Genomic DNA, 25,981 nt, shown 5'->3' with positions numbered 1-25,981 from the left:
CTTAAAGACCAGGCTCACTTGATACTTATCGTGCCACCATGGTCCAGACCAGTATGATTCTCTTATCTAGTCCAGATATCTGTCAGCGCCCCAATATCTTGGGGGTCGGGGGAAGATGGATTTGACATTAGTGACTCAAGAAGAGGGCCGTCTATATCATCCAAACCTCCTCTCTCTCAAATTGACAGCATTGATGTTGAGCGCTGTCTGATCACTTCCTAACTCTGCTCAAAGAAGGTGAAAATATATTGGTATCTGCCAGGAAACCTTCAACTAGAAGGGCTCACAACTTAAAAATGGAAGTGGTTTTCATCCTGGTGCCAATGGAGCTCTCTGGACCATAAGTGCTGCTTCAGTACTTATTCTCTCTTTCCTCGTCAGGTCTCGGTACCTCTTTCATCAAGTTACATATCAGTGCCATAGCAGCCTACCATATTCAAGTGGAGGGAAGCCAATATCCACTTATCCTTTACTGTCAAAATTTATGAAAGACTTAAGGCATATTAAACCTCCGATAACTAAACCATCAGTGCCTTGGGATTGTAATGTGGTACTGGTGCAGCTTATGAAGTCACCCTTTGAATAGCTGATGCAGCTCTTTTGATATTTTTCATATGGAAAGTGTTAATTCTTTGTTGTGATCACACTGGCAAGGAGAGCTGGTAAGCTTCAGACATTGGTGCATTATTTTCCTTATATACAATTCTTCCACAATAGGGTGATGCTCCACACCCACCCCAAGTTTCTGCCAAAAGTGGTATCAACTTTTCATATAATCAAGCTATTGTGTTTACCCATGTTCTTTCCAAGGCTGCACGCTCATGAAGGGGAAAGAGCCCCTCATTCATTGGCTCTCTTAAAAGTCCAAAAAAGAACTCAGTCACGTTGTCAGGCCTTGCAACTATTCATCTTTTACAATTCTAATTATCTGGGCACAGCAGTTGCCAAGCGCTCTTTGTCCAACTGGCAAGCAGACTGTATCACACATTGTTATGCTCATGCTGGCCTCCAAATCACAGGTTCTGTTAAGGCTCATCAAGTGAGAGCCATGGCTACATCAATGGCTCTTCTATAAACCGTACCTATCGAGGACATCTGCAAAGTTGCAACTTGATCATCAGTTCACACTTTCAATGTCCCATTACTATCTGGACAATCAATTAAGCAATGACATATTTGGACAAGCAGTTTTGTGCAGCTTGTTCACTCAGTAGACCACTCTCCATGGTGGGGTCTGAGTTGCTTATTCGGTAAGTGCTCCACTGCAACCCTCAACTTGGGACTCCCCACATGTTATGTCAAATTCAGCCCTGCCTGTCGATGGAGAAAGCAAGTTTGCTCACTATAAATGGTGTTCTTCGTAGACAGCAGGTTAAATTAGCTGTGCTAAATACCCACCCACCTCACTAAAGCAGAGCTATAAAATCAAATGAGGGGCTCACAAGACAGAGCCTAAGTAGAAATTCCCACACTTGCTCAGTAGATCAAAAGCTCTATGAGCTAAGAGAGAAGAGTCGTTTGGCGCTATCAATGATAACATCCACATGTCATGGCTAATTTATTCTGCTGTCTACTGAGAAAACCATTTACGGTAGGAAAACTTGCTTTTTCAACTGGCTCAAAACCAACTAGTTTTCTTTTAAAGGGCTAGTAAGTGTATCCAGTCATATTTACAACATTATCTACTTTTGCCATTACTGTCTTCCAAGTGTCTTACCTATATGCTGAGGAAAATCCACATATGAGAAATATTTGATGTAATGGACTCTGTCGGTAGCTAACAGCACATTAAAGACACGATCAGATTTGATCACTCCATGTTCTACAAAATTGAAACAGATAATAAAAAAAAAGAATGAGCAGAATTGTTTCCTACTGCAATTTATACTACCAGGTACACACGTGCTCGCTTCTCTTGGTACAGAATGACATAGTAGCTCATAAAGTATGGGGGCATGCATAGATAATTCAGTTCCAATACACCTCCCAGTAGGAGTCCTGGTAGAAACACTGGCTGTGAGGGAGCTCAGTGCAATCCTATCACAGGCCTTTTTAGGAGGAGCCACTATGGAGAATGTTGCAGTAATCTGAACTATGAAGTGCTCAAGCTTTACTAACCCTAGCCTACAAGACATACAGAGGGGCTGACTCTGTTATGGATAGTGTAAATACATTTAATGCACCTCAACCAGTTCCAAATAAAAGACTTAAAACTAGATTGTTATCTTAACTTTGGAAAATGACAAGCACTGTTGGTTTGTGGGAGACTTGATCAGATTGACATTCAGGTTCTAATAAAACCAAAAATCAACTGTGTGAAACTAACTGGAGCTGTGAAAGACAAACCTTTCACAAAATACAAGGATGCACTAATATTTCAAATATCTATATAAATCAATTTAACATAACAATAGATTTTCAATATCCATATTTTTTTAATCAAACAAAATTTTCAGCCACGATATATTTAACACTCAAAAGAGATACCAGTGAGGGCCCAGACCACATACACACACCCAAACTTTTAAAATACCTTCCCTCTCTCCTGGCTAAAACAACATAGCATAAAAAACCATATTCCTGTTATACAAAAACTCAAAAATTTGAAAAGGTTTATTTTTGCTTTTTTCATTTTTTTTTTTTTTTTTAACACAGTGCCCAAATAGTCTTGCCAATGAGATGATCCAAAGTTGTCAAAAACACATATACAGTTAATTTCAGTTAAAAAATGTAGGGAGTCACGTGATGTGGTGAACTCGGCTGGATGCAAGCCGACCGAGCTCCAGCCATCTCACATCCTTTTGCAACAAGGGCGATCCTCATTTCGTTCAAAATTACTAGTTAACACCGCGTGTGATTGCCCATCCACATCGATGACCTGTTTATCGAGCCAAAGGGAACCTTGGCTACTAAATTACAAAGAAAGGAAAAGGAACAGGCGAAACCACCTGAACCCAAGATGGCGCCGACGTCCCCAGAAAATCTGGATCTCCCGGGTGAAGATTCTCTGGAAGACAAAATTTCCCAATCGGTTATTATCGCATTAGATGCCCGATTACACCAGATATCGGAGCAGATCGCTTAAGTACGTTCTTCTCTTATAGAAATTGAAAACTGGGTGGAACGTGTGGAGGGATGCACTACTCTAGTGGAAGACGACACGTTGGGGCACTGGAACACCGAATGATAAAGCTGGAAAAAACTACGAAAGCTCAAGGTGACAAATTCGATGAATTAGAAAATCAAGCTAGAAGAAACAACCTACGTTTTGTCGGATTCCCCGAAGCCATTGCTGACACAGACCTTGGAAACCTGGTTGACGACGCAGATCCCAGAGCTGCAGGCCTCAACTAGGGGCCTGATAGAACGTGCGCACCATTTGGTTCCGAGATCGCAGGAAGGTATGCTCCAAAGGTCGCGGCTAGTAATTGCAAGATTGCTGAACTATGCCCAGAGGGGTACATTTTAAGAAACAGCGCGCGCGCGTGCGAACAAAAGTACGCTGGATTTTATAAGATACGTGTGTAGCCGCGCATATGTTATAAAATCCAGGGTCGGCGCACGATGGATGAACATAATATCGGGCTTAACTGTTGGGGAGGAGCATGAAACCAGTTGCTGGTATTCCTTCTCAATTTTCCTTCTTGAGGTTCATGTATCTTACTATGTCAACCTGACTTCGGCGAGGGCTGTGAGTGTGATACAGAGGAGATACGCCTAGCACTCGAGGAGTGACAATTTATATGGTGCATGGGAAATGTGGTTGTTTGTGATGTTGATGTTTTCTTTCCATATCCTTCTCTTTACTAATGTTGAATGGTTCAAGCATAATTAAAAGTTAGTTGTTTTTATAAAGTGAGACGACTGAACACGTCATTTGTGGATGACTCCTGGTCCCAAGAACAGGATATTTGATCTAATTCGGGGAGGGGGGGGGGGAATACATGAGGGTATCAAAGGTAATATCCTCGGGTATGGGGAGAGGGGAGGGAGGGAGGAAGGGGGGTAGGGTTGAGCTCTGGGGGGTGCGACGTCAGACATACATTTGTATAAATGTTAAAGCACTGCTCCATATTGACTTAGACACGATGAATAAATGGTGGATAATATGGCTGCCTGAGAGAGTAGTGCTGAGACCAGGCATACCTCAGAGGCAGGGGGGTCATATTGTAATGGAAAGGCAGTGCCAACCTGAGATGCTAGATAAATGGTGGGGAAAAGTGTTACGACTGTTGCTGCCTGATGTCTCCACTCCACCCTCCTTACCTCTCTGGCGACTCCTCCCACGGTTGACGGACGTTTGGCTGCCACGGCGTCTGCCTGCCGTCCTCTCCGGCGTCCCCAGTCCGGCTTGGGCGCTGCCTCCACCCATGCTGTCCAGCTGCTTTAGGGCGTGCGCGGCCCTGCTTCAAAATACTTTCTTTGGCGCGAACCTTGTGATGATGTCACGCATCCCGGATATAAAAAGCCTATACTACTGCTAGCTAATCGAGTTAGCAAGGTCAGGTATTCGTACTGGAACTCCTTACGGATGGGATTTACTCTCCGTACTTAGCTACTCTGCCCTATCCATTATTGGACTTACTCTATTTGGGGTACCTGCTCCTCGGGGGCCTCTCTCTTCTCTTTCAGGTCGCTGTCTGGAACCGGTACTCGCTCCTCGAGGGCCCATGTTCCCAACTCACTGCCTGGACTTCACTTCTGCCTGGAAGATACCACTGCCTACACCATCAGTGAGTTACTATCTACTTCTCTCAGAGCTGTTCCCTGGAACCAGGTACTCGCTCCTCGAGGGCCTGCCTCTATTCCAGCTCCTGTGATTTCTACCGAAAGAAACCGCTGTGTGAGTACTCAACCAACGAGGCTCTATTCCAGAACCCTGCATACACTTTATTGTACTCACTATCTCAGTTTCTCTTCACTACAGCACAGCCATTGTGGGATCACTGTTCCAGAGCCTGAGGGACTACAAGCCCAGCCGGGCTTCATCTCTGCTCACTACTGCCACCTCTGGTGGCTCCTCAATACTGTTAATAAAAGATCTATCTGTGTTGTGTGTCCTAAGCTGAGCCTGACCTGTGGCCCCTCACGGGACTTCCCCCCATGGGCATGGTCAGCAGCCACAGTGTCCAAGGGTCCACCCAAAACTATACAAACAATAACAGAAAGTAATCACTTGGAATGTTTCAGGCCTGGGGACACCCATAAAGAGAGAGAAAATACTGTCCAGACTGTGTACACTTAATGCAAAATTAATTTTTTTTTTTTTTTTTTACAGGAGACATCTTACTCAACCAGAAGCAGCCAAACTTTAAAAAAAAAGGGGATTGGGAACAGTATGGTTTGCTCCTTGATGTTTGCGTGATAGGATCTCTTTTTCGAGTTGGGGATGAGACATCCTTACTGTTTGAACAGATGGGTGAGGCAGTGAGGGTTTGGTTGTGAATTGGAGCTGGTAGCCCTGTTTTACAATGTCCAGAACCCAGCGATCTGATGTTATCTCCCCCCATGCCTGAAAGCAAACTGTGATCCTTCCCGGGGGCGCTAGATGTGGTGGTGGCGGCGGCAGAGTTTTTAAAAAGAATGCGTGGTTTTTGCTGCTGGTGCTGATTGCTGGCCTTGTGGCCGTTGGGTTCTGGGTTTACCTCTTCTGTTTAAAGGTTGTTGTTGAAGTCATTGATACGGCTGGTAAGTCGTAGGTCTGTAAGATTGATAAGACCTGTATGGTCTGTGTGAATATTGTTGATGGCGAGAGGATCCAAAATAGCGCCGAGAGGTCGAGTAGTGAGAGGGTCCGGTCAGAGATTGTACTGCTACTGCTTGATCCTTTAGCTTTGTCACTGCTTCTTGAAAACGGTCTCCAAAAAGATTGTCGCCCGTACATGGTAGATTGGCTAGTTTATTATGTAGATCTTCCCAGATGGCACTCGCTCGGAGCCACGCCATACGTCAGGCTGCAACAACCGTAGCTGAGGCTCTGGAAGAGGTTTTGAATCCTTCGTAAATGGATCGAAGCAAGTGTCTGGTACCCTTTTCCATGTCCTGAAGTGGCTGTGGAATGGCGTCTGCCGTGGATACGAGCATGCCCTTGGTTGCTTGCATGCAATCATATAGGTATTGCACCATGTAAAATTGATGGTGCTGTAAGCGACTAGTGGGCATGGCGTTCTGATATGCCTTTCTAGCAAATTCATCTAAGTAATGGTTGTCACGACTAGGCTGGGCAGATGCATGGAGTTTCAACTTCTTAGCATGTTGCATAGCAGACTCTACTACTATGGACGTGTGTGGTAACTGTGGTAAAGAATAAAAGGGGGATTTTCGCATTTTAAACTTTAAATCAGTTTTCCTGGCAACTGCTGGTAGTGAAAAAGGAGTTTCCCAGGATTTTTCAAGAACTTTGTCAAGTACCTCATGAGGAGGAAGCAACGTTGGTTCACCCGAAACATCAAAAATTTTTAAGAGACCCAAAGTCTCAGCTCTTGGATCGGGAAGTTTTTGAATTTCTAAGTGTAGTATTGCTCCCATCTTGTCCAAGAACCTGGGATAGGAATACTCCTCAGGTGGTAAGTACGGCTCTCCTGTGGTTGTTCTGGCAGGTCCGATGGGTACCCAGTGGAGGAATTTGGCGAGGACTGAGGCGAATCCGTATTTTGGGGTGAATGGGGTCTATAAGTTGGTGAAGGAGACTGAAATGAATGAGGAAACCTTGTGGGGTCTGGAGATGGTTCCCTCGTGGGTTGTGGTGTTCCCAGAGAACTGGAGGAAGATGCATGAGGTAAAGAGAATGTTGACTGAAGGTTTTCGAATAACCCGGATAGTGCTTCGGACAACTGAGAAAATGCTTTTTGTGTCTGCGGTAGTATAGAAAAAGCCTTAGTGGATAATATGAAAGAATAATAGACTGCAATAAACACATATTCACCAAAAATAACACATAAATAGTATTTTTCTATGGGACCATCATATAAACCCCAGATATTAGTATCTTTTAGAGCATTGAATGTGCTCCATCGATAAATCAATGGGGTATGGTTTTAATCATTGGTCCAGTTTTTTTTAGGGATTTTTTAAGCATTTCACAAAAAATTATTTTAAAACGTGCACTACTTCCATTTTGTGTCTGCGGTGGCATTGGAGGTCGATTAGGTTTCTGTGTCAGTACCGCTGAGCACAGTGTGTCAGACTCGAGGTTTACTAGATCTTTGCCATTCGACCTGTCACGTCCAGCGACCTTCTTCCCTTTTTGGTTCAGGTTCTGGTGGATGGTATTCTACGTGACATGGTTGTTATATGGATGATCTTTCAGATAGACTCCATGAGAATGCAGAAGAGGAGGTTACATGTACCCATTCTGCTTCAGAAGAAGAACTGGTTCTCACAGTCCTTTTAGCACCTGATGAACTGGGGTGGTGTGAGAGATGTGGGCTAGCCAGACCACCTAGTCTGCTTGCAGTTTCATCATTACACTTGTTACGGCCAGTATGGTGGTGTCGGTAGACACCTTGGGCAGTGCTGTGATGCCTCATCCGTTTGGCGTGAGGCTCCAGCGACAAAGTCTGACCTTTCAGTGTTGTCAAAATGTCTTGTGACTGCGATGATGCTGGTTGTTGAGAATGTGTAGATGGAGAGCCTTCTATAGTCGAATGCATCGAGGAGTGTATTGAGCGTTTCCTCTTTTGCGCTGAGTGCGTCGACCTAGGCGTCGAGTGTGTCGACTCCGATGCCCGGTGCGTCGACTTCGATGTTGAATGCGTCGACCTAGTCTCCCTATGTGTCAACTTCGGCGCCAACTGCGCCGACATCGAAGCTGAGTGCGCCCACTTCGGTGGTAGATGCGCCGGCTTCAGCGGTTGGTGCGTCTGCGTCGGGGCCGCTGGCTTCGGCGCCAGGTGCGCTGGTTTTGGCACCGATGCTGGTACCTTCGGCACAGATTTCGATGTGGAAGGCCTTGGCGTCAACAAGTGAGCTGTACTGTCTCCGCCTTGCACCGAGGGTATCGGGTGCAACTCCCACCCCGTTTTTGATCCCTTCTCATGAGTCATTTTTAATTTACCAGAGGATCTCACCTCCTCTCCAGGCTTGAAGATTCTGGGTTCCAATGAGGCCGCTCTCTTTGCTGTTGGGGCTTGTTGTTTGAAGGGCCCCGGTGATGAGTGTGCCTCTGATGGAGGGGCATACGAGCCTCCCCAGCCGGTTTTTAGGCTTTCGATTTTCTGGGCCCATTGCCTTTGGGCCCTCGGCGACATGCGTCCACAATGTGTACACTCGCCTTGGTTGTGGTCAGGTCCCAGGCAACGGTAGCACAAATCATGTCCACCAGTAATGGACATGATTTTCCCGCAATTACAGGGCTTGAACCCCGACGGTCTGATCTGTTTTTTAGACATGTTTTCTCTTCAAAACAAAAAACGCTGAGGAGAAATGAAGCTCGGCATACAATCCTGTGCGCAGAAAAAACAGACTGAGAAAATTCTGCTTTTCCTGCGTGGGAACTCACGTGCAGCCGCAGAGGGCAAGACTCTAGCCTCTGCTTGGGGAAGCTCCGCCTCCTGGGGATCTGAAGGCCAGCTCCCATGACAGCATGGCTAATTCAGCCCTGCTATCAACAGGAAAAAAAAGTGTAGAAAAATATCAAATCTATAAATGAGCTCCAATATTCACAAATAGGCTGCAAAGTAAGTCAAGAGGATTCAATTACATAAACAACATCCTTGTATTTTGTGATTTTCAGTTTGTGGTTGTACTCTGAAGCCTTGCAGTTTATTTTAAAGACAAATCTTTCAAAGATGAAATTCTACCTAATGAGAGTTTCAGCACTGCCTCCTTGCACTTCTCCCTGTGCATGGCAGCAGTTAGTAGTACTCACTGCGGAGGTTGTTCATAAGCTCAGCATGCGTTTTCCCATCCGCGTTCCAAGCCATGACTCTAGTTAACAGCAGTCCTATCAGCAAGGCAAACATTAGCAGTCGCATTTCACAGAATGATGTCAGATGTCTCTTCAGGCCTGCCCTCTAAGTCCACGGATAGTACAGCAAGGCCAGGTTACAGCAGGCAGAAATCAGATCCAATCGACCGTGGTGCAACACTGGCCAGGATTAAGAATAGAACAGCTAATGACTGAAGCAGGAGTACTACGGAAAGTTCAATTGCTGTCAAAATGGACTGTAAATCTGCAGGGCAGAGTGACTGTTATCAGCTACAGGATGTTTTCTACTAGCTAGGGACCTGAGACTGCCCAAGCCACACTTTGTACTACTGTCCACTAGGGGTGTGAATCGTGTGATCGAACGTCTTAACGATCGATTTTGGCTGGGGGGGGAGGGAAATCTGATAGTCGTGTTTTCTTTTTTAAAAAATCGTAAATCGGGGGAGGGCGGGAAAACCGGCACACCAAAAAAAAACCCCTAAAACCCACCCCGAACCTTTAAAACAAATCCCCCACCCTCCCGAACCCCCCCAAAATGTTTTAAATTACCTGGGGTCCAGTGGGGGGGGGGTCCCAGCACGATCTCCCTTCTCTCTGGCCACGACTGCGTTAAGAGAAATGGCGCCGGTGGCCCTTTGCCCTTATGTGACAGGGCAAAGGTAGCGCCGGCGCCATTTTGGTTCCCGGCTCCCAACATCACGAGTGCAGGAGATCGCTCCTGGACCCCCGCTGGAACCCCAGGGACTTTTGGCCAGCTTGGGGGGGCCTCCTGACCCCCACAAGACTTGCCAAAAGTCCAGCAACAGTCGCCCGTATGACATAGTGAGGGCAAAGGTAGCGCCGGCGCCATTTTGAAGATTGGCAATACGGCCCGCATGCAGGTCGCTCCCGGATCCCCGCTGGACTTTTGGTAAGTCTTGTGGGGGTCAGGAGGCCCCCCCAAGCTGGCCAAAAGTCCCTGGGGTTCCAGCGGGGGTCCGGGAGCGATCTCCTGCATGCGTGACGTCGGGAGCCAGGAACCAAAATGGCGCCGGCGCTACCTTTGCCCTGTCACATGATAAGAGCAAAGGGCCACCGGCGCTATTTCTCAACGCAGCCGTGGCCAGAGAACTGGAGATCGCGTCGGGACCCCCCCACTGGACCCCAGGTAATTTAAAACATTTTGGGGGGGTTCGGGAGGGTGGGGGATTTGTTTTAAAGGTTCGGGGTGGGTTTTAGGGTTTTTTTGGTGTGCCGGTTTTCCCGCGCCCTATTTAACGATAAATCAGGGGCATTTGTATTGTATCGTGCACTCTAAAGATTTTGGACGATTTTAAAATTATCTGACGATAATTTTAATCGTTCAAAAACGATTCACATCCCTACTGTCCACTCCAATTAATGTGCAACACCATGGTCAAAATTTAAGGCAGCTTTGTCTAGTCAGGTATAAGGGGGCCCCCAGATTGAATGATACATTTTAGACTGAGATTATGAGATGGTTTACCTTGAAGAGGGATCTTTTCTGCCACTGGGATCATCTGTTTTGTAAACTAAATGAAGAATCTGCAGATAATTATTATACAGTATTTAAATATCAATTAACTAAAATTATCCATGAATCACACAAAGAATAATCATGTGCAACTTGAAAGAAATAAAGGTTTACAATATGTCTTTATTCCAGGCTGTAACACGCAGCTAGCCCTCAATTGTAACAGCGTTTGTATATCCAAAGGCTGACAATGTTCAGCAGCATGGAAAAGTGTTCAGACTATTTTATGCACAAAAAACCCCCAGTTGTATCAACTGATTTTGTTTGTGTTTGCTAAAACCATTGCTTATTCTCCTCTATAAAGACTCTCTATATAGAACTGCTACCTCACAAAGTCTCCCTTGTTCCAGAATAGGGAGAGCTTGGACATCACTGCGTTGACGCTAGTGTAAAACATAAAAACATAATATAAGAACATAAAACTTGCCTTACTGGGTCAGACAAGAGTCCATCAAGCCTAGTATCCTGTTTTCAACAGTGGCCAATCCAGATCACAAATACCTGGCAGGATTGACTTTTTCGACTGGGTAACCAAGGAATTGGATCAAGGAAGAGCGCTAGATGTCATCTACTTGGATTTCAGCAAAGCTTTTGATACGGTTCCGCACAGGAGACTGGTGAATAAAACAAAAAGCTTGGGAGTGAGTGCCGAAGTGGTGACCTGGATTGCAAACTGGTTGACGGACAGAAGACAATGCGTGATGGTAAATGGAACTTTCTCTGAAGAGAGAGCGGTTTTAAGTGGTGTACCGCAAGGATCGGTGTTGGGACCGGTCCTGTTCAATATCTTTGTGAGCGACATTGCGGACGGGATAGAAGGTAAGGTTTGTCTTTTTGCGGACGACACTAAGATCTGCAACAGAGTGGACATGCCGGAAGGAGTGGAGAGAATGAGACGGGATTTAAGGAAGCTGGAAGAGTGGTCGAAGATATGGCAGCTGAAATTCAATGCCAAGAAGTGCAAAGTCATGCATTTGGGGAGTGGAAATCCGAATGAACTGTATTCGATGGGGGGGGAAAGGCTGATGTGCACGGAGCAGGAGAGAGACCTTGGGGTGATAGTGTCTAATGATATGAAGTCGGCGAAACAATGCGACAAGGCGATTGCAAAAGCCAGAAGAATGCTGGGATGCATAGAGAGAGGAATATCGAGTAAGAAAAGGGAAGTGATAATCCCCTTGTACAGGTCCTTGGTGAGGCCTCACCTGGAGTACTGTGTTCAGTTCTGGAGACCGTATCTACAAAGAGACAAGGACAAGTTGGAGGCGGTACAGAGAAGGGCGACCAGGAAGGTGGAGGGTCTTCATCGGTTGACATACGAGGAGAGATTGAAGAATCTAAATATGTACACCCTGGAGGAAAGGAGGAGCAGGGGTGATATGATTCAAACTTTCAGATACTTGAAAAACTTTAACGATCCAAAGACAATGACAAACCTTTTCCAACAGAAAAAAATCAGCAGAAACAGAGGTCACGAGCTGAGGCTCCAAGGAGGAAGACTAAGAACCAATGTCAGGAAGAATTTCTTCACGGAGAGAGTGGTGGATGCCTGGAATGCCCTTCCGGAGGAAGTGGTGAAGTCCAAAACTGTGAAGCACTTCAAAGGGGCATGGGATAAATATTGTGGATCCATCAGGTCCAGAGGACGCATATAAAGAGCAGGTAGTAAAATACTGCACGGAGCGGCAGTAGCCACAGAGGCATTCACGGAGCGGGATGCCAGTGGCCAGTGGTAGGTGTCCACCTTCATGGAGCGGAAGGATGTAGGGCTGTCATCTCCCAATTAAATAAAAAACAAAAACAAAAAACAAAACAGGGATGGGATCCATCAGGTCTAGAGGACACATATAAAGAGCAGGTAGTAAAATACTGCACGGAGCGGCAGTAGCCACAGAGGCATTCACGGAGCGGGATGCCAGTGGCCAGTGGTAGGTGTCCATATAAAGAGCAGGTAGTAAAATACTGCACAGAGCGGCAGTAGCCACAGAGGCATTCACGGAGCGGGATGCCAGTGGCCAGTGGTAGGTGTCCACCTTCACGGAGCGGAAGGATGGAGGGCTGTCATCTCCCAATTAAATAAATAATAAAAAAACCCAGGGATGGGATCCATCAGTTCTAGAGGACGCATATAAAGAGCAGGTAGTAAAACACTGCATGGAGCGGCAGTAGCCACAGAGGCATTAACGGAGCGGGATGCCAGTGGCCGGTGGTAGGTGTCCACCTTCACAGAGTAGAAGGATGAAGGGCATCCATCTCCCAATTAAAAAAAGAAAAGAAAAAAAGAAAAAAAACAGGGATGGGTTCATGGGCTTATAGGTATTACCAATTATTAGGCTTTTCAATATTTGATGATAGTTAATGTGACTTTCAAGGCATTCTTCACTTTCGGTGCATGTCCGGCATGACTCCTTGCTTCAATGACAGGGGAAAAGAAAAACTGATACTTCACACATTTCCAGCATTGCCCTCTGCTTCATGGCAGAGAGCTATGCTGCCGCTTACCCAACTAATCAAACTTAATATTTCACTTGGAAGCAGCTCCAGCACTGCTCTCTACATTAATGGTGGGGGTGAAAAGGGAATTAGAACATAAGGTTACTAAGAGCCAAGAGAAACAGTTAAGTATGAGAACAAATGTGTGAAGCTTGCTGGGCAGACTGGATGGACCGGTTGGTCTTCTTCTGCCGTCATTTCTATGTTTCTATGTTTCTATGTTTCTATGATCCCAAGGGGTAAGTTAGATTCCAGGCTGCTTATCCCAGGGATGCAGTGGATATCTGCAAATCTACCTTAATAATGGTTTATGGACTTTTCCTCCTGGAGCTTGTCCAAACCTTTTTTAAATGCAGTTAAACTAATAGCTTTTACCACATCCTCTGGCAATGAATTCCAGAGCTGATTGTTACGATTCTGCCTTCCCGGGCAGCTTCTTCACCTTCTTTTTTCCCCTCTAGCAGCCAGGAGGCTGCTGCTGCTTCATCTTGCGGCTGGAGCCGGTGTGGCCCGGAGACCACCAACGCACGGCACACGCAGCAGGAGCCGCGCTACTGCTCTTCAAGCGGCCCAGAGGCCGCCGACATGGCTAAGCGGCAGGAGCCGCGCCATCCCGCTCGGGCGGCAGGAGCCGCGTTATTTTTATCTCTAGCGGCTGGGGCCGCTGGCGTAGTCACAGCACGGCAGGAGCCGTGCTGTAACACTCAACACAGTCCAGAGCTGCGTTGCAGCGTTCTAATGTGGCCCAGAGGCCACCATCTTACCGGGGGGCCTTCTGGGGAAAGAGGGCCTGAAGGCCACGCCGCTCTCTTTCTCCATCCTTAGCAGCAAGGGAGCCGCTTCCGTTGTCAAGGCCTGCCCTGAGGCCTTTCTTCAGCTTCTTCAGCGTGTAGCAGGGCCGCTGTCCAGGGTCCTGCACAGCTTCCTGCTTCCTCCTAGGGGGAGAGGCTGGCTTTTCTCTCCCTATTTAAAGGAACAGCATGGGAGTGGTGCACTGCTGATGTCACCAATGGATCCGCGTCTTCTGCAGTATAAAAGGCTTCAAGTTTCATTCCTTCCTTGCCTTCACAAGAAGCTAGTCCTCCTTAGGACTTTCGTCTTCCAGCTTCTCAAGGCTTTCGTTCCTTGTGGGATCCCTTGTCTTCATCTACATGTTCCTCGTTCCTTGGTCTCTTGTCTCGTCAAACTTCTGTGTTCCAGATGTCTTCACGTATCCTGACTTTCATCTCCTGTCTTCACATCCTGATCTTCACTGCCAGATGTCTTCATGTAACTTAATCTTCTTCTTCTTCAGAGGTCGCTTCAGATCCAGCCTTCATGTATTTGACCTTCATTTCCTCGGCAGCGCAACCTCCTGAAGCTTCTGGCTTTTAATCCTCCTTGCACTGATCCCGTCTCAGTGTTATTTCACAGAGACCCGCCTCGGTGTTCCTGGCTCCGAGTCCCATCTCCGAGCTTCCTTCCTTCTCCTATATCCTGCCGGACCTTCGGAGTTTATTGCACCTGCCTCCATATCACGAATGAACTCTATCTTAACATTTGTTCCATTGATGTGGTCCGCGCTTGGCCTTGATTGGCTGTGGAGGGCGCCCCTCGGAGCAGGCCTCATCGGAGTCTTCACTTGAATCTTCTAAACAGTCTGTATTGGGAACCATCAGCGTGGTCCATGACCAGCCAATCTTGGCGGTGTAGGGTGTGTAGTGTGGCCTCCTAGACAGTATTGTGGACACTGTGACTCTTTCGGAGTCCTCCTATTTTCTACCAACTCAGAGTCCTCCCAGACCTTCTCTTCAACCTTCCGGAGTCCTCCTTCTTCGACCTATCTGAGCCCTGCCTCAGATCACCTTCTTCAACCAACCAGAGTCTTGTCTAACATTCTTCAATTACCTGAGCGGGGAATCACCAGCGTGGTCCGTGACCAGCTCTAATCGGTTGAGTAGGGCGCGTGATGTGACAGTACCTGCCCAGTACTTTTCAGCAACACAAGTCTTCGTCTTCCTTCAATCAAGTACCTGTGAAGCCCTCACATTTCCAGTCTTCATCTTGATGTCTTCATCCTTCGACCACCATCCACCCTGAGGCAGGTCCGAAAGGGCTAGTAGTCGGACCACTCATGAGACCAACATTGCGTTTTTGGATCTCTTCTGCTGCGTACAGGTGTGGCTGTGGTCAAGGTCCATCTCATCAGCCTACACTCGGACGCCTCTCACCTGCGGCAGCGCTTGCTGGAGCTCCTCTACAGCTGCGTTGTCGCCCGAGGGCACATCTTCCACCAGAGATGGGTCCGCTACTCACGGTCTCACTACACTGATAAGTCGAGTGAAAAAATATTTCTCTTATTAAATATATTATCTAATTATTTTGTGTGTGTCCCCTAGTCAAAGTTTTTGAAAAAGAGTAAACAACTGATTAACATTTACTAGTTCCATTCCACTCATTGGGGCAGATGTAATAAGGTGCGCTGAAGCTGCCACGGGTTTGTGTGCGACAATACATGTGTTTGTACATGTATTTTCCCCATGCAAAGTCCTATACAGGTATGTAATAAGGGTTTTGTGTGCGGGGAAAAAGCACATACAAATGCACTTACTGACTCAAGGCTTTTTTTTTTCTGCGTTGAGTGCATTCTAATGGCATGCAAAGGAGGCAATTATCTATTCACGGGCAATGCAGGGAGCTGCAACAGAAGATAGAAATGCTAGTGTGGATTTTTTAATGCGGGTTTTTTAGCGCCATGGTCAGGGCATGAGTTAAGAGAAAGCACCAACTCAGGGGCCATTTTATTCCATTGGTGTGGTATGGTGTGGTATGGTTGTATGCTCGTGCAGCTCTGGTGTTATTAGTATGGAGATTTCCAATTGTGTCCAGCTGTTCCAGATGCTGTGGTATATCCTGCTTCTTTGCCAAAGGATGACAGCAGCAGAAATGGTGGCAGTTGACAGAGGTCATGGCATGTGGTGTGAATTATCACCCATTCATATATCAGGCTTTTTTTTTTGCAGCCCACAGTTGTTAGAAATATATGCATTCCTATTCCAGAGTCATAATTTCACTAAAAAGTGAGACTCAGTTGCTCACACGTCACTGCACGTCTGTATGCGCGTTTCTTCATGACTGCATGGATTTGTATGCCCAAATCATTTACATAATTTTTTTTTACATCTCGCAGAGGTGCCAGCTTTAGCCTCATGTGGTTATCAAAACTGGCACTCACAACTAGCGCGTGTTTCACTGCAAGTCTTATTACATTAGCCCCATTATTTTATAAACCTCTATATCTCCCCTCAGTAGTCTCTTCTCAAAGTCGAAGAGTCTGAACTTCTTCAGCCTTTCATAGGGGTCTCGTTCCATCCCCTTTATCATTTTGGTGGTCCTTCTCTGTAACTTTTCTAAATCTGCTATATATTTTTGAGATGTGGTGAGCAGAACTGCACACAATACTCAAGATGAGGTCACACCATGCAGCGATAGAGGCACTATGATATTCTCTGTTTTACTCTCCATTCCTTTCCTAACAATCCTGGCTGCTGCTGTACACTCAGCAGAAGATTTCAACATATTATCAATGACGACATCTAGATCCATTTCCTGAGTAGTGACTCCTAATGTGGAACCTTGCATTGTGTAGCTATAATTTGGGTTGCTCTTTCCTAAGTGCATCACTTTGCACTTGTCCACATTAAATTTAATTTTCCATTTGCATGTCCAATCTCCCAGTGTTGCAAAGTCCTCTTGCAAGTGCTCAAAACCCTCTTGTGTTTCAACATCTTTGAATAATTAGGTGCCATCAACAAATCTGATCACCTCACTTGTTGTTCCCATTTCTAGATCATTAATAAATATATTAAAAAGCAGTGATCCCAGAACAGATCCCTGGGGCACTCCACTATTCACCTTTCTCCATTGGGAAAATTTACCATTCAGCCCTACTCTCTGTTTTCTATCTTTTAACCAGTTGGCAGTCCACAATAGGACACTGCCCACATCCATTACATTTTAATTTCCAAAGAAGTCTTTCTTGAGGAACTTTGTCAAATGCTTTCTGGAAATCCAGATCCACTATATCAACTGGCTCACTTTTATCCATATGTTTATTTATGTTCTCAAAAAAAAAAAAATGTAGCAAATTGGTGAGGCAAGACTTCCCTTAGCTAAATCCATGTTGGCTTTGTGCCATTAAACTATGCCTATCTATATGTTTAGCAATTTTTTTCTTTATCATAATTTCTACCATTTTGCCTAGCAATCGATGTCAGACTCACTGGTCTGTAGTTTACTGGATCACCCCTGGATCCCTTTTTAAAAACTGGCGTTACATTAGCAACCCTCCAGTCTTAAGGTAACATAGACAATGTTAATGATAGTTTACAAATTCCAATAGCAGGTCCACAATTTCATTTCTCAGTTTTTTCAGCACTCTGGGATGTATACCATCTGGTCCAAGTGATTTGCTCCTCTTTAGTTTGCTAATTTGCCCTAGTACATCTTCCAAGTTCACTGAGATTTATTTAATTTTCTCTGAATCACCTTTGAATATCATTTCTGGCATGGGTATCTCTCTGCAACATAAATAATGTGTGGCTAATATAAATCACTGATAATACATTTCACAAAGAAAATCTTTATTTTAGACACAGTCATATCAGCATTGTACATTAATCAATCAAAGAATCTTTTATTATATTTTATTTATTTAAAGACTTTTATATACCGGTATTAGTGGGGGACATCATATCGGTTTACATTCAAACATTTAAGCTTGGAAGATACATATTAACAGGGAGATGGAACTGGGAAGGGGATAACAAGTTGCAGTATGGAAATATAGATTAAAACAAAAGAAACCTTAACATAAGGCATGTATAATCACATTGTGAGGGGCATATGGGCTGACAGAGCACAATGCAACATAATGTGTGCCTAACATAAATCACTGATCAATACATTTCACAAAGAAAATCATTTATTTTAGACACAATCACATCAGCAGTGTTCATTAATCAAAGAATCTTTTATTATAATGAATCCAAAGACCCTGACATGGCCGGGTTTCGCATCAGGGTTGCGTCAGGGGGACAAAGCAATCAATATGTCTATAAACAAAAACTAATCAATTTCTAAAGGGGGGAGGGGAGGGGAAAGTATTCATCTTAATTCCCTTTGTTTTGTGCCTTTTAGATCACCTACAGTCACCATTACGAATGGTTTTCAATTTTGAGCTTCCTTTTTGAGCTACTCCTTGAAGGTAACTTTCTCCTTTCCCCTCCCCCCTTTAGAAATTGATTAGTTTCATCAATTTATTTGCCACTCATCTGCTTTGTTGTCTCCATGTTGCCCCTTTCCCTCAATGTACATCTATGCTCTTGATTAGTAGTCTCCTCGTTTGTCTGTAAGCTCTTTAATTATTTGTAAATTTTGATGTTAGCTAACCTGCTTAATACTGTATATGTTTTGTTTATAGACATATTGATTACTTTGTCCCCCTGACGCAGCCCTGATGCAAAACACAGCCGTGTCTGGGTCCTTGGATTCATTATAATAAAATATTCTTCGATTGATTAATGAACACTGCTGATGTGATTGTGTCTAAAATAAATGATTTTCTTTGTGAAATGTATTGATCAGTGATTTATGTTAGGCACACATTATTTATGTTGCATTGTGCTCTATGGGCCGGATTTTCAAAACTTTACGCACGTAACTGAACCTACGCACACCGGGCCTATTTTAAAAAGGCCCGGCGACGCGCGTAAAGCCCCGGTACGCGTCTAAGTCCCGGGGCTTTCAAAAAGGGTCGGGGAGGGGGCGGGGTCAGAGGCTCCTGGCACAGCGGCCATTTGCTGCTGTGCCGGGGATCGTGCGCTGGCAGTTGGCTGGCGCATACAACTTACTTCAGCCCCAGGGTTGAAGTAAGTTTTAAAATAAGAGGAAAATGAAGAAAAAGGTAGGGGGAAAGGGTGGGGAGGAAGGCAGCATGGCCTGGTGCGGGCTTGGTGCACAATTGTGCACCCCCTTGCGCGCGCAGACCCCCAATTTTATAACATGCACGCACCTGCTATAAAATCGGGGGTACGTGTGCACGCAGGGTAGCGCGCACACATGTACGCTCGCGCGCAGGTTTGAAAATCTACCCCTATATGTGTATGTTTACTCCGCCATTACCGTGTGCATGGGCATCTCTCTTACATCTTCCTCAGTGAATATCAAAGCCAAGAATTAATTTAGTCTCTCTGCTCTTTTTCATTCCTACGTACTCCTTTTACCCCTTGATCATCTAATGATCCAACTGACTTCCTTGCAAGCTTTTTACCTCAAATATAACTGAAAAAGTTTTTATTATGAGTTTTTGCTTCCACAGCAAGCTTCTTTAAAAATTCTCTTTTATCATCCTTATCAATGCTTTGCATATGACTTGTCAGTGTTTATTCTATTTCCTGTTTCCTTCTTTCTGATCTCTTTTCCATTTCTTGAAAGAAATTCTTTTAGCTGTTATAGCCTCTCTCTCCTCACCTTTTAACCATGACAATAGTCATTTAGACTTCCTTCCACCTTTTCTAATGCATGGAATATATCTGGTCTGGTCTTCCAAGATGGTATTTTTAAACAACGTCCATGTCTGATCTAAACTCTTAACCTTTGCAGTTGGTTAGGTATAAAACCGAAAGGGGCATTTTCCTGATTTTATCATAGTCACCTTTTTGAAAGTTAAATGCTGTTGCAGTAGATCTCTTTAGTGCCCTCCCTCCAGTTATTAAGTCAAATTTGATCAGGCTGTCATCACTTTTGCCAAGTGGCTCCAACACTTTTAGCAATTGTTCCACTAAGGTCTAGGTCTAAAATAGTTTCCCCTCTTGTTGGTTCATGTACCAGTTGCTCCAGGAAGCAGACAGTTATTTCATCTAGGAACTTTATGTCTCTAGAATGTCATGATACTGGGGTAATTAAAATCACCTATTATTACTGAGCTGCTGATTTTGTTAGCTACCCTAATTTCTTTTAGCATTTCATAGTCTGTTTGTTCATTCTGGCCAGGTGGACGTTTGGAGCATTGCTATTTTATTCCCCTTTTCACCTGGAATTTTTAACCATAAAGATTCAACATTGCATTTTGTTTCCTGCAAAAGTTTTATCCTGTTTGACTCAATGCCCTCTTTCATATATAGTGCCACCTTTCCACCAATTTAATTTAGGGACTTGTATTCTGCCATTCTTTAACCAGAATAGACAATTCATGGCAGCTATCATAATAAAAAAAATATAAGTTACGGCTCTGCTCGGGCCTTTTTTACTCTATTTACTTCCAAGCTGTAAAGCCTCCAAGTTTATAGTCCTTGTTCAATGTAACTTTCTTGCTCTCTTTCTGATTATAACTTATTGTTCCGTTTTCTGTTATAAGTTTCTATCCCTCATTTGATGTAAACCGATCTGATATGGTATTCAACCATGAAGTTCGGTATAGAAAAATGTGAAATAAATAAATAAATAAATAAATATACAAATTCCATAGTAATGACAATTGCTTCCAGCAGTAGTTAAAATTTAGTGTTCGGCCTTGGGTTACTTTTATCTGGCTGGATAAACAACTACCTTGAATTTCTAAGCTCAGAGCTCTCATTTAATATTCTATTGGGTCACTTCAAATCATAAGTCGTTTGTACTTAAGCCCTCTGATCTGCTCCTGTATCTTTTAAGACTTAATCAAATTAAAGTAGGAAAGAAGCTATTTATTTAAAATGGATCTTTTAAAGGATTATAAGATATTAAAAAGAAACTGAGCAATATCATTTGTGCAAATCCCATCATATTAACAATATCCATTGTCTGTATGCAGAGAAAATGTGCATTCCAAAATTATCCATTTTAGATCTGTTGAACAGTGATCATTCTGAGCTAGCTTTTTACTTCCTGCTTTCCAAATCAAGAACATATTATCAATACATGGAATTTTCCAAAATTAAATTATTTGTATAACATACTAGATAAAATTCACTGACAAAAACACCTACTTCTATTTCTGCTCCTCTGTTTTCCTGCGCCTTTAAAATTATTTGACTACTCATCTTGGATCTTAATCAAGCAAAACTCAGAATTCACATAAAAAATGCAAAACAGATGCTTCATGCCACTTCAGATGTAGGTATTTTTCCGAATTTAATTTTTTTTTGGCCAGCACAGTATTTCCAAGATTCAAGGTGCTACACCGCACCTGCATTTCAAATGATTTGTGTCCTATTACTTCTTGGGTCCAAAAGTACTTCAAAATGTTTAGACGTACCTAGATCTGAAGTAGTAAACTGTTATTGTTCTTTTCTACAATTTTCAAATAATGCATGAAGAGGAATTCCAACTCATCTGTCTCAAGCATGCACAATCTCTTGCTGAAGCAGAAATAAAAAAGAATGTTGGGATAACCTGTGTACCTCTTTTTAGTTATGGGGTTCTTTAGTCTGTATCTTTTAATTGATACGGCCTGAGTTTGTCCCTTGGTTTAAATTCATGACAGCTGGCTCAGTCGTAGGACTGTTAGTCCTGGGGGAATTCTGCACTACTGCAGAGCGTAGAATTTGCGCAGAAATCCCCCCTATGCAGAATTGCCAAATTCTGTGCAGAAAATAGTAGAGGAGACCACGTCATGCAGTGAATGGAGCGCGTCCCCGTGTGCCATGCTCTGCTCGTGGTGAAGATGGAAGGCCCCCGTGTGCCGCAAACGAAGATGGAAGGCCCCGGTGAGAGAGAATGTGTGTGCGAGAGAGGAGAGAGGGAGGGGAGGGTGAGAGAGCAGGAGGGTATGAGAGAGAGCATGGGAGGTAAGAAAGCGGGGGATGCTTGAGTGTGGGTTTCAGAGAGAGGGAGCCTATATGAGGAGATTGTGAAGGAGTGTGTATGCGTGTGAGAGACTAGGAGCTCGTGTGTATGTGAGGGTGCTAGCCTGTGTGAAGGGATTGTGTATGTGTGAGACAAAGCCTGTGTGGACGGGTGCGTGATAGAGAGACACATAGGTAGCCTGTGTTAGGATGTATGTGTGAGAGAGAAAGGGAGCTTGTGTGGGTGTATGTGCAAGAAAGAGGGCCCTGTATGAATGGATGCGAGTGTGTACGAGAGAGTGAGGGAGCCTGTATGAGGGTGTGTTTATGTGTATTAGAGAGGGAGCATGTGTGTGAGAGAGGGAGGGACAGCGGGAGTCTGTGCAAGGGGCAGTCCTGAGAACGGGGTCAAACTCTGGGACTGGCAATAGAGTGGAAGGGGTTGAGCCCAAAGGTGGAGGGGAGAGATACTGGCAGGTGGAGGAGTTGGGGTCTGAGAGGGCAAAGTGGCCAGGGGAGTAGGGAGAGCGAGTGGAAAGGACACTCTTACAGCGAATTTCTAGGGAAATTCTGCTCAAAATATTTAAAATTCTGCATCTTTAAGTATAATAACTTTTTTCTGCATTAATTTAAAATGTAATTACTTAAAGACTGTCATGTAAATTGTATTTTGACAAATATAAAGTTTGCAGAATTTTAAGTTTTTGTGCACAGAATTCCCCCAGGATTAGGCTGTGCAATGCCCTATGGAGGATACAGGCTTGATTTCTTATTTAGGTCTTTTCCCCAGGTCAGGCAGAGTTCGGAGCCCCCTGAGGGAAGGGTGAGGGAGCAGAGAGTTGCAGTCATCATGCAACAGTGACATCTAGTGGACAGATTTGGGATCTATGATTGTAGGGTTCCAGAAGGCGCTCTGCTGATTGCCCCTGCCTGAGAATCCTCCCTGCAACTCGGCTAGTTGCATTGGAGAGGATATAAAACAGGAGGAATATTGCCCAACTAGTTACAAATCAAAGATACTGAATCCCAGCCCCCCTTCCACTGAGCTTGAAGCCTTACCCCCAATAAAAAAAGAATTATACCCAACTGTTAAATATAATTAATTTATTGTACTTGCCAAGAATGTTGGGTGAAAAGTCTTAAATCAGGATTGCTTATTCTTTTTTTTTTGCATTTTCTTACTTTTGTTTCTAATTTCAATGCTTTTCTTGAATAACTCTTTATAAATGTCACATCACATCCAGGGTATGTATTACATTGGCAAAAATATGACAGCATATGTACAGGGCCATCTGAAGGAGCATGCAAAACAAACGCCCACCTGGGATGACAGGCTGGGGGAGGAAGTATCATGCCACTGCCATCACCACAGCAGTAGTGACAGTAAACTATAGAGCATTATTGAAAGAGGACACTGACCCTGTGATCAAAGCAGGAGGGACCCCCTCTGGTCCACTGTGTCATTAGAGGAAGAACCCCTCCCACACCAGTCTGGGGCATCATTTATATAATTTATTTATTTATTTATTTATTTAAATTCTTTTAATATACCGATGCTCAAGACCAGGTCTTATCGTACCGGTTTACAATAAACTAGGGGGAACCAGTTAACAGAGCAAACAAAACAAAAGTTACATTATAACAGGGAACGTGGAACTAGGCTGTTAGAGAAAAGATAGGATAAACAAATTCTAACTGGAGAGAAGGGCAAAAGGAGGAGAGGGTGCTTACAGGATAAGAATTATGTACAAATTTACATAGTGTATATGAATTAAGCAAGTTATAAGATAGTGCAATTAGTCGGACAACATTTCCTTTGAGTTGCGGAAATGGACGCATCCGTGGGGTATGAGACTGTGTGGGTGACTCTGAGACTTTTCAGGGGTATGCTTGGGCGAACAGCCAAGTTTTTAATTTTTTTCTGAACGTGATATGGCAATGTTCCTGGCAGAGATCTGGCGGGAGGGAGTTCCAGTGATGCGGACCAGCAATTGATAGTGCTCGTTTTTCAATAGAGTTGTGAAAAACTGATTTTTTTGGGGGGAACCTGGAGGGAATCTCTATATGCAGATCTGGTGGGTCTTGCAGAGGAGTGTGGTTTGAGAGGTTTGGTAAGTTGGAGCGAGGATTCTTGAAATAAGGTTTTGTGGATAATAGTAAGTGTCTTGAAGAGAATTCTGTAGCGAATGGGTAGCCAGTGAATTATTTTTAGAATCGGGGTGATGTGGTCCATGCGGTGGGAGTTTGTGAGGATCCTGGCTGCGGCGTTTTGCAGCATTTGAAGAGGTTTGGTAGAAGAGGCCGGGAGACCAAGTAACAGTGCATTACAATAGTCTATCTTTGAGAATAGTATGGCTATTTAGCCCAAGAACATTTATTTTATTTACATTTACATTTATTTACATTTATTTAGCCCAAGAACAGTCCTGGATGTGCACAAAAGGGTTCAGATGTATGGCCTGAATACATTGGGAGACAAAGATTATGTGCCTTCAGCTTTGGAGATATATAATGGCCAGTACTAATATATATATGTGTGTGTGTGTGTGTAATATATGTTACACACATACATATTAGTACTGGCCATTATCTTCGACATATATATATATCTCCAAAGCTGAAGGCCTCCACGGTCCATACCAAAACTAGGGGGCATTGGACCTGCACCCACTTCCTCCGCTGATGAACCAGTGGAAGCACAGAGAGGGGAGGATCACCTTGCTGCACAGCATTCGGTTATGACGGAGATGGCTTGAAAATTTATGTTTTCAAGATCCAATAAGGACACATTGTGCAAATAACTACCACTGGAGTACATAGGTTTCAGCAATTGTTTGCTTATAAGCCCGTGACACAGCCTTGCTAGGGTGAAACTCAGCCAGAGTCGGGCGTTTTATGGGCATCTTATCTCTGTAACATCAATAAAGGATTCCCTTACTTTTGGCAACTCGTCTCATTTCACTTCTGTCATCTCTTGGCTATATGAGGTTGTCTTCTGTTTTGTTTCTTTTGGACTGACCTTTGCTCAGGGACGTGCGTAAGTCACGGGGCTTTCCTGGGGGGGCGTATCGGGGGGGGGGGCGTGTTGTGGTCGGCGTGTCATCGGGGGCATTCCGGGGGCGTGGCCGCGGCCTCCAGACCAGCCCCCGGACCAGACCATGATGCGCTGGCGGCTGGCCCAACGCGCGCAAGTTACGCCTGCTTGAAGCAGGCATAACTTGTACAACAAAGGTGGGGGGGGGGGGGGGGGTGGAGGCCGAAGGAAAGTTCCCTCCGAGGCCGCTCCAATTTCGGAGCGGCCTCGGAGGGAACGGAGGCAGGCTGCCGATTTTGGGCAGCCTTGCGCACGCCAACCCCAGATTTTAATGGATACTCGCGTATCTATTGAAATCCCGCATACTCTTGTTCACGCCTGGTGCGTGAACAAAAGTACGCGTGTGCGCAAATTTATAAAATCTACCCCATGGCCTACCAAAAACTCCAAAATCAAATTAAAACTCCATAGGGACACCGGAAACCGCAAAGGAGCTGAAGATTTCACTCCTTTCAGAAAACGGGCCACATCAGGATGAGCCAACAAGGATCCACTTGACCCTTGAAACAGGTAAGAGCCACAACTTGGCTCTTAATTCCTTAAAGTTACAAGTCTTTATTCAAGCCATCCTGCAACATTCAAAAATGAGCAGAATCTTGACCAAAGAAGGAAGAGTTCCTCGATCCTCACACCAAAGTTCATACATTCTCCAAACCCACACATAGGCCAAGGAAGTGGAGAACTTTCTAGCTCTTAGCAAGGTGGAAATCACTGCTGTAGGGTATCATATCATTAAGATCCTCCTCTCAATCACTTCTTGATGTTCCCTCTTCTAGAGTTATCTGTTTAGAAGAAACCCAAGAATGTACATTTTCATCTGCAGGTCCATGTCTATGGAATTCCCTCTCGAATGAGTTAAGAAACCTCACTGAAAAATCATTTTTCAAGAAAGCTTTAAAAACATATTTAAGAAAGCCTTCCTAAAACAGGCAGACATAATGTAATCATGAACCTTTCCTTAACTAGATATATGGGCAGGTTTTTGTTTTTTACAATATTTCATTTTATTGTTATCTTAAAGTTTTGGCGTGTTCTATTTCATGTGTATGTTTTACTTATGTATTATTACCAATTATGTATGTATTTATTGTACCCCCAACCTGAACGTAGGAAAGGAAGGCAACAAA

The 25,981-nt window shown here is 44.4% G+C and overlaps 1 protein-coding gene across 8 annotated transcripts in view; it reads right to left on the bottom strand.

Annotated features, from left to right (window-relative positions):
• Positions 1-25,981, bottom strand: part of LOC115090007 (protein-L-isoaspartate(D-aspartate) O-methyltransferase-like) — a 71,856-nt gene that overhangs the window by 38,649 nt on the left and 7,226 nt on the right. For 3 of the 8 annotated variants that reach the window (XM_029598548.1, XM_029598549.1, XM_029598550.1), the window contains exons 2-4: positions 10,416-10,474; positions 8,870-9,088; positions 1,718-1,822 (exon numbers count right to left, since the gene is read on the bottom strand). In XM_029598548.1, coding sequence (XP_029454408.1) covers positions 1,718-1,822; positions 8,870-8,975 — 211 coding nt within the window. In that variant the 5' untranslated portion in view covers positions 8,976-9,088; positions 10,416-10,474. The remainder of the gene's footprint in view (positions 1-1,717; positions 1,823-8,869; positions 9,089-10,415; positions 10,475-25,981) is intronic. The other 5 variants (XM_029598546.1, XM_029598547.1, XM_029598545.1 and 2 more) reach the window with 2 other exon arrangements.

This window comes from Rhinatrema bivittatum, chromosome 4 (genome assembly GCF_901001135.1).
Source record: "Rhinatrema bivittatum chromosome 4, aRhiBiv1.1, whole genome shotgun sequence".
In the NCBI taxonomy this organism is placed as follows: domain Eukaryota; kingdom Metazoa; phylum Chordata; class Amphibia; order Gymnophiona; family Rhinatrematidae; genus Rhinatrema; species Rhinatrema bivittatum.
Note: the sequence above shows the minus strand (reverse complement) of the source record. Positions and strands in the feature narration are given on the sequence as shown.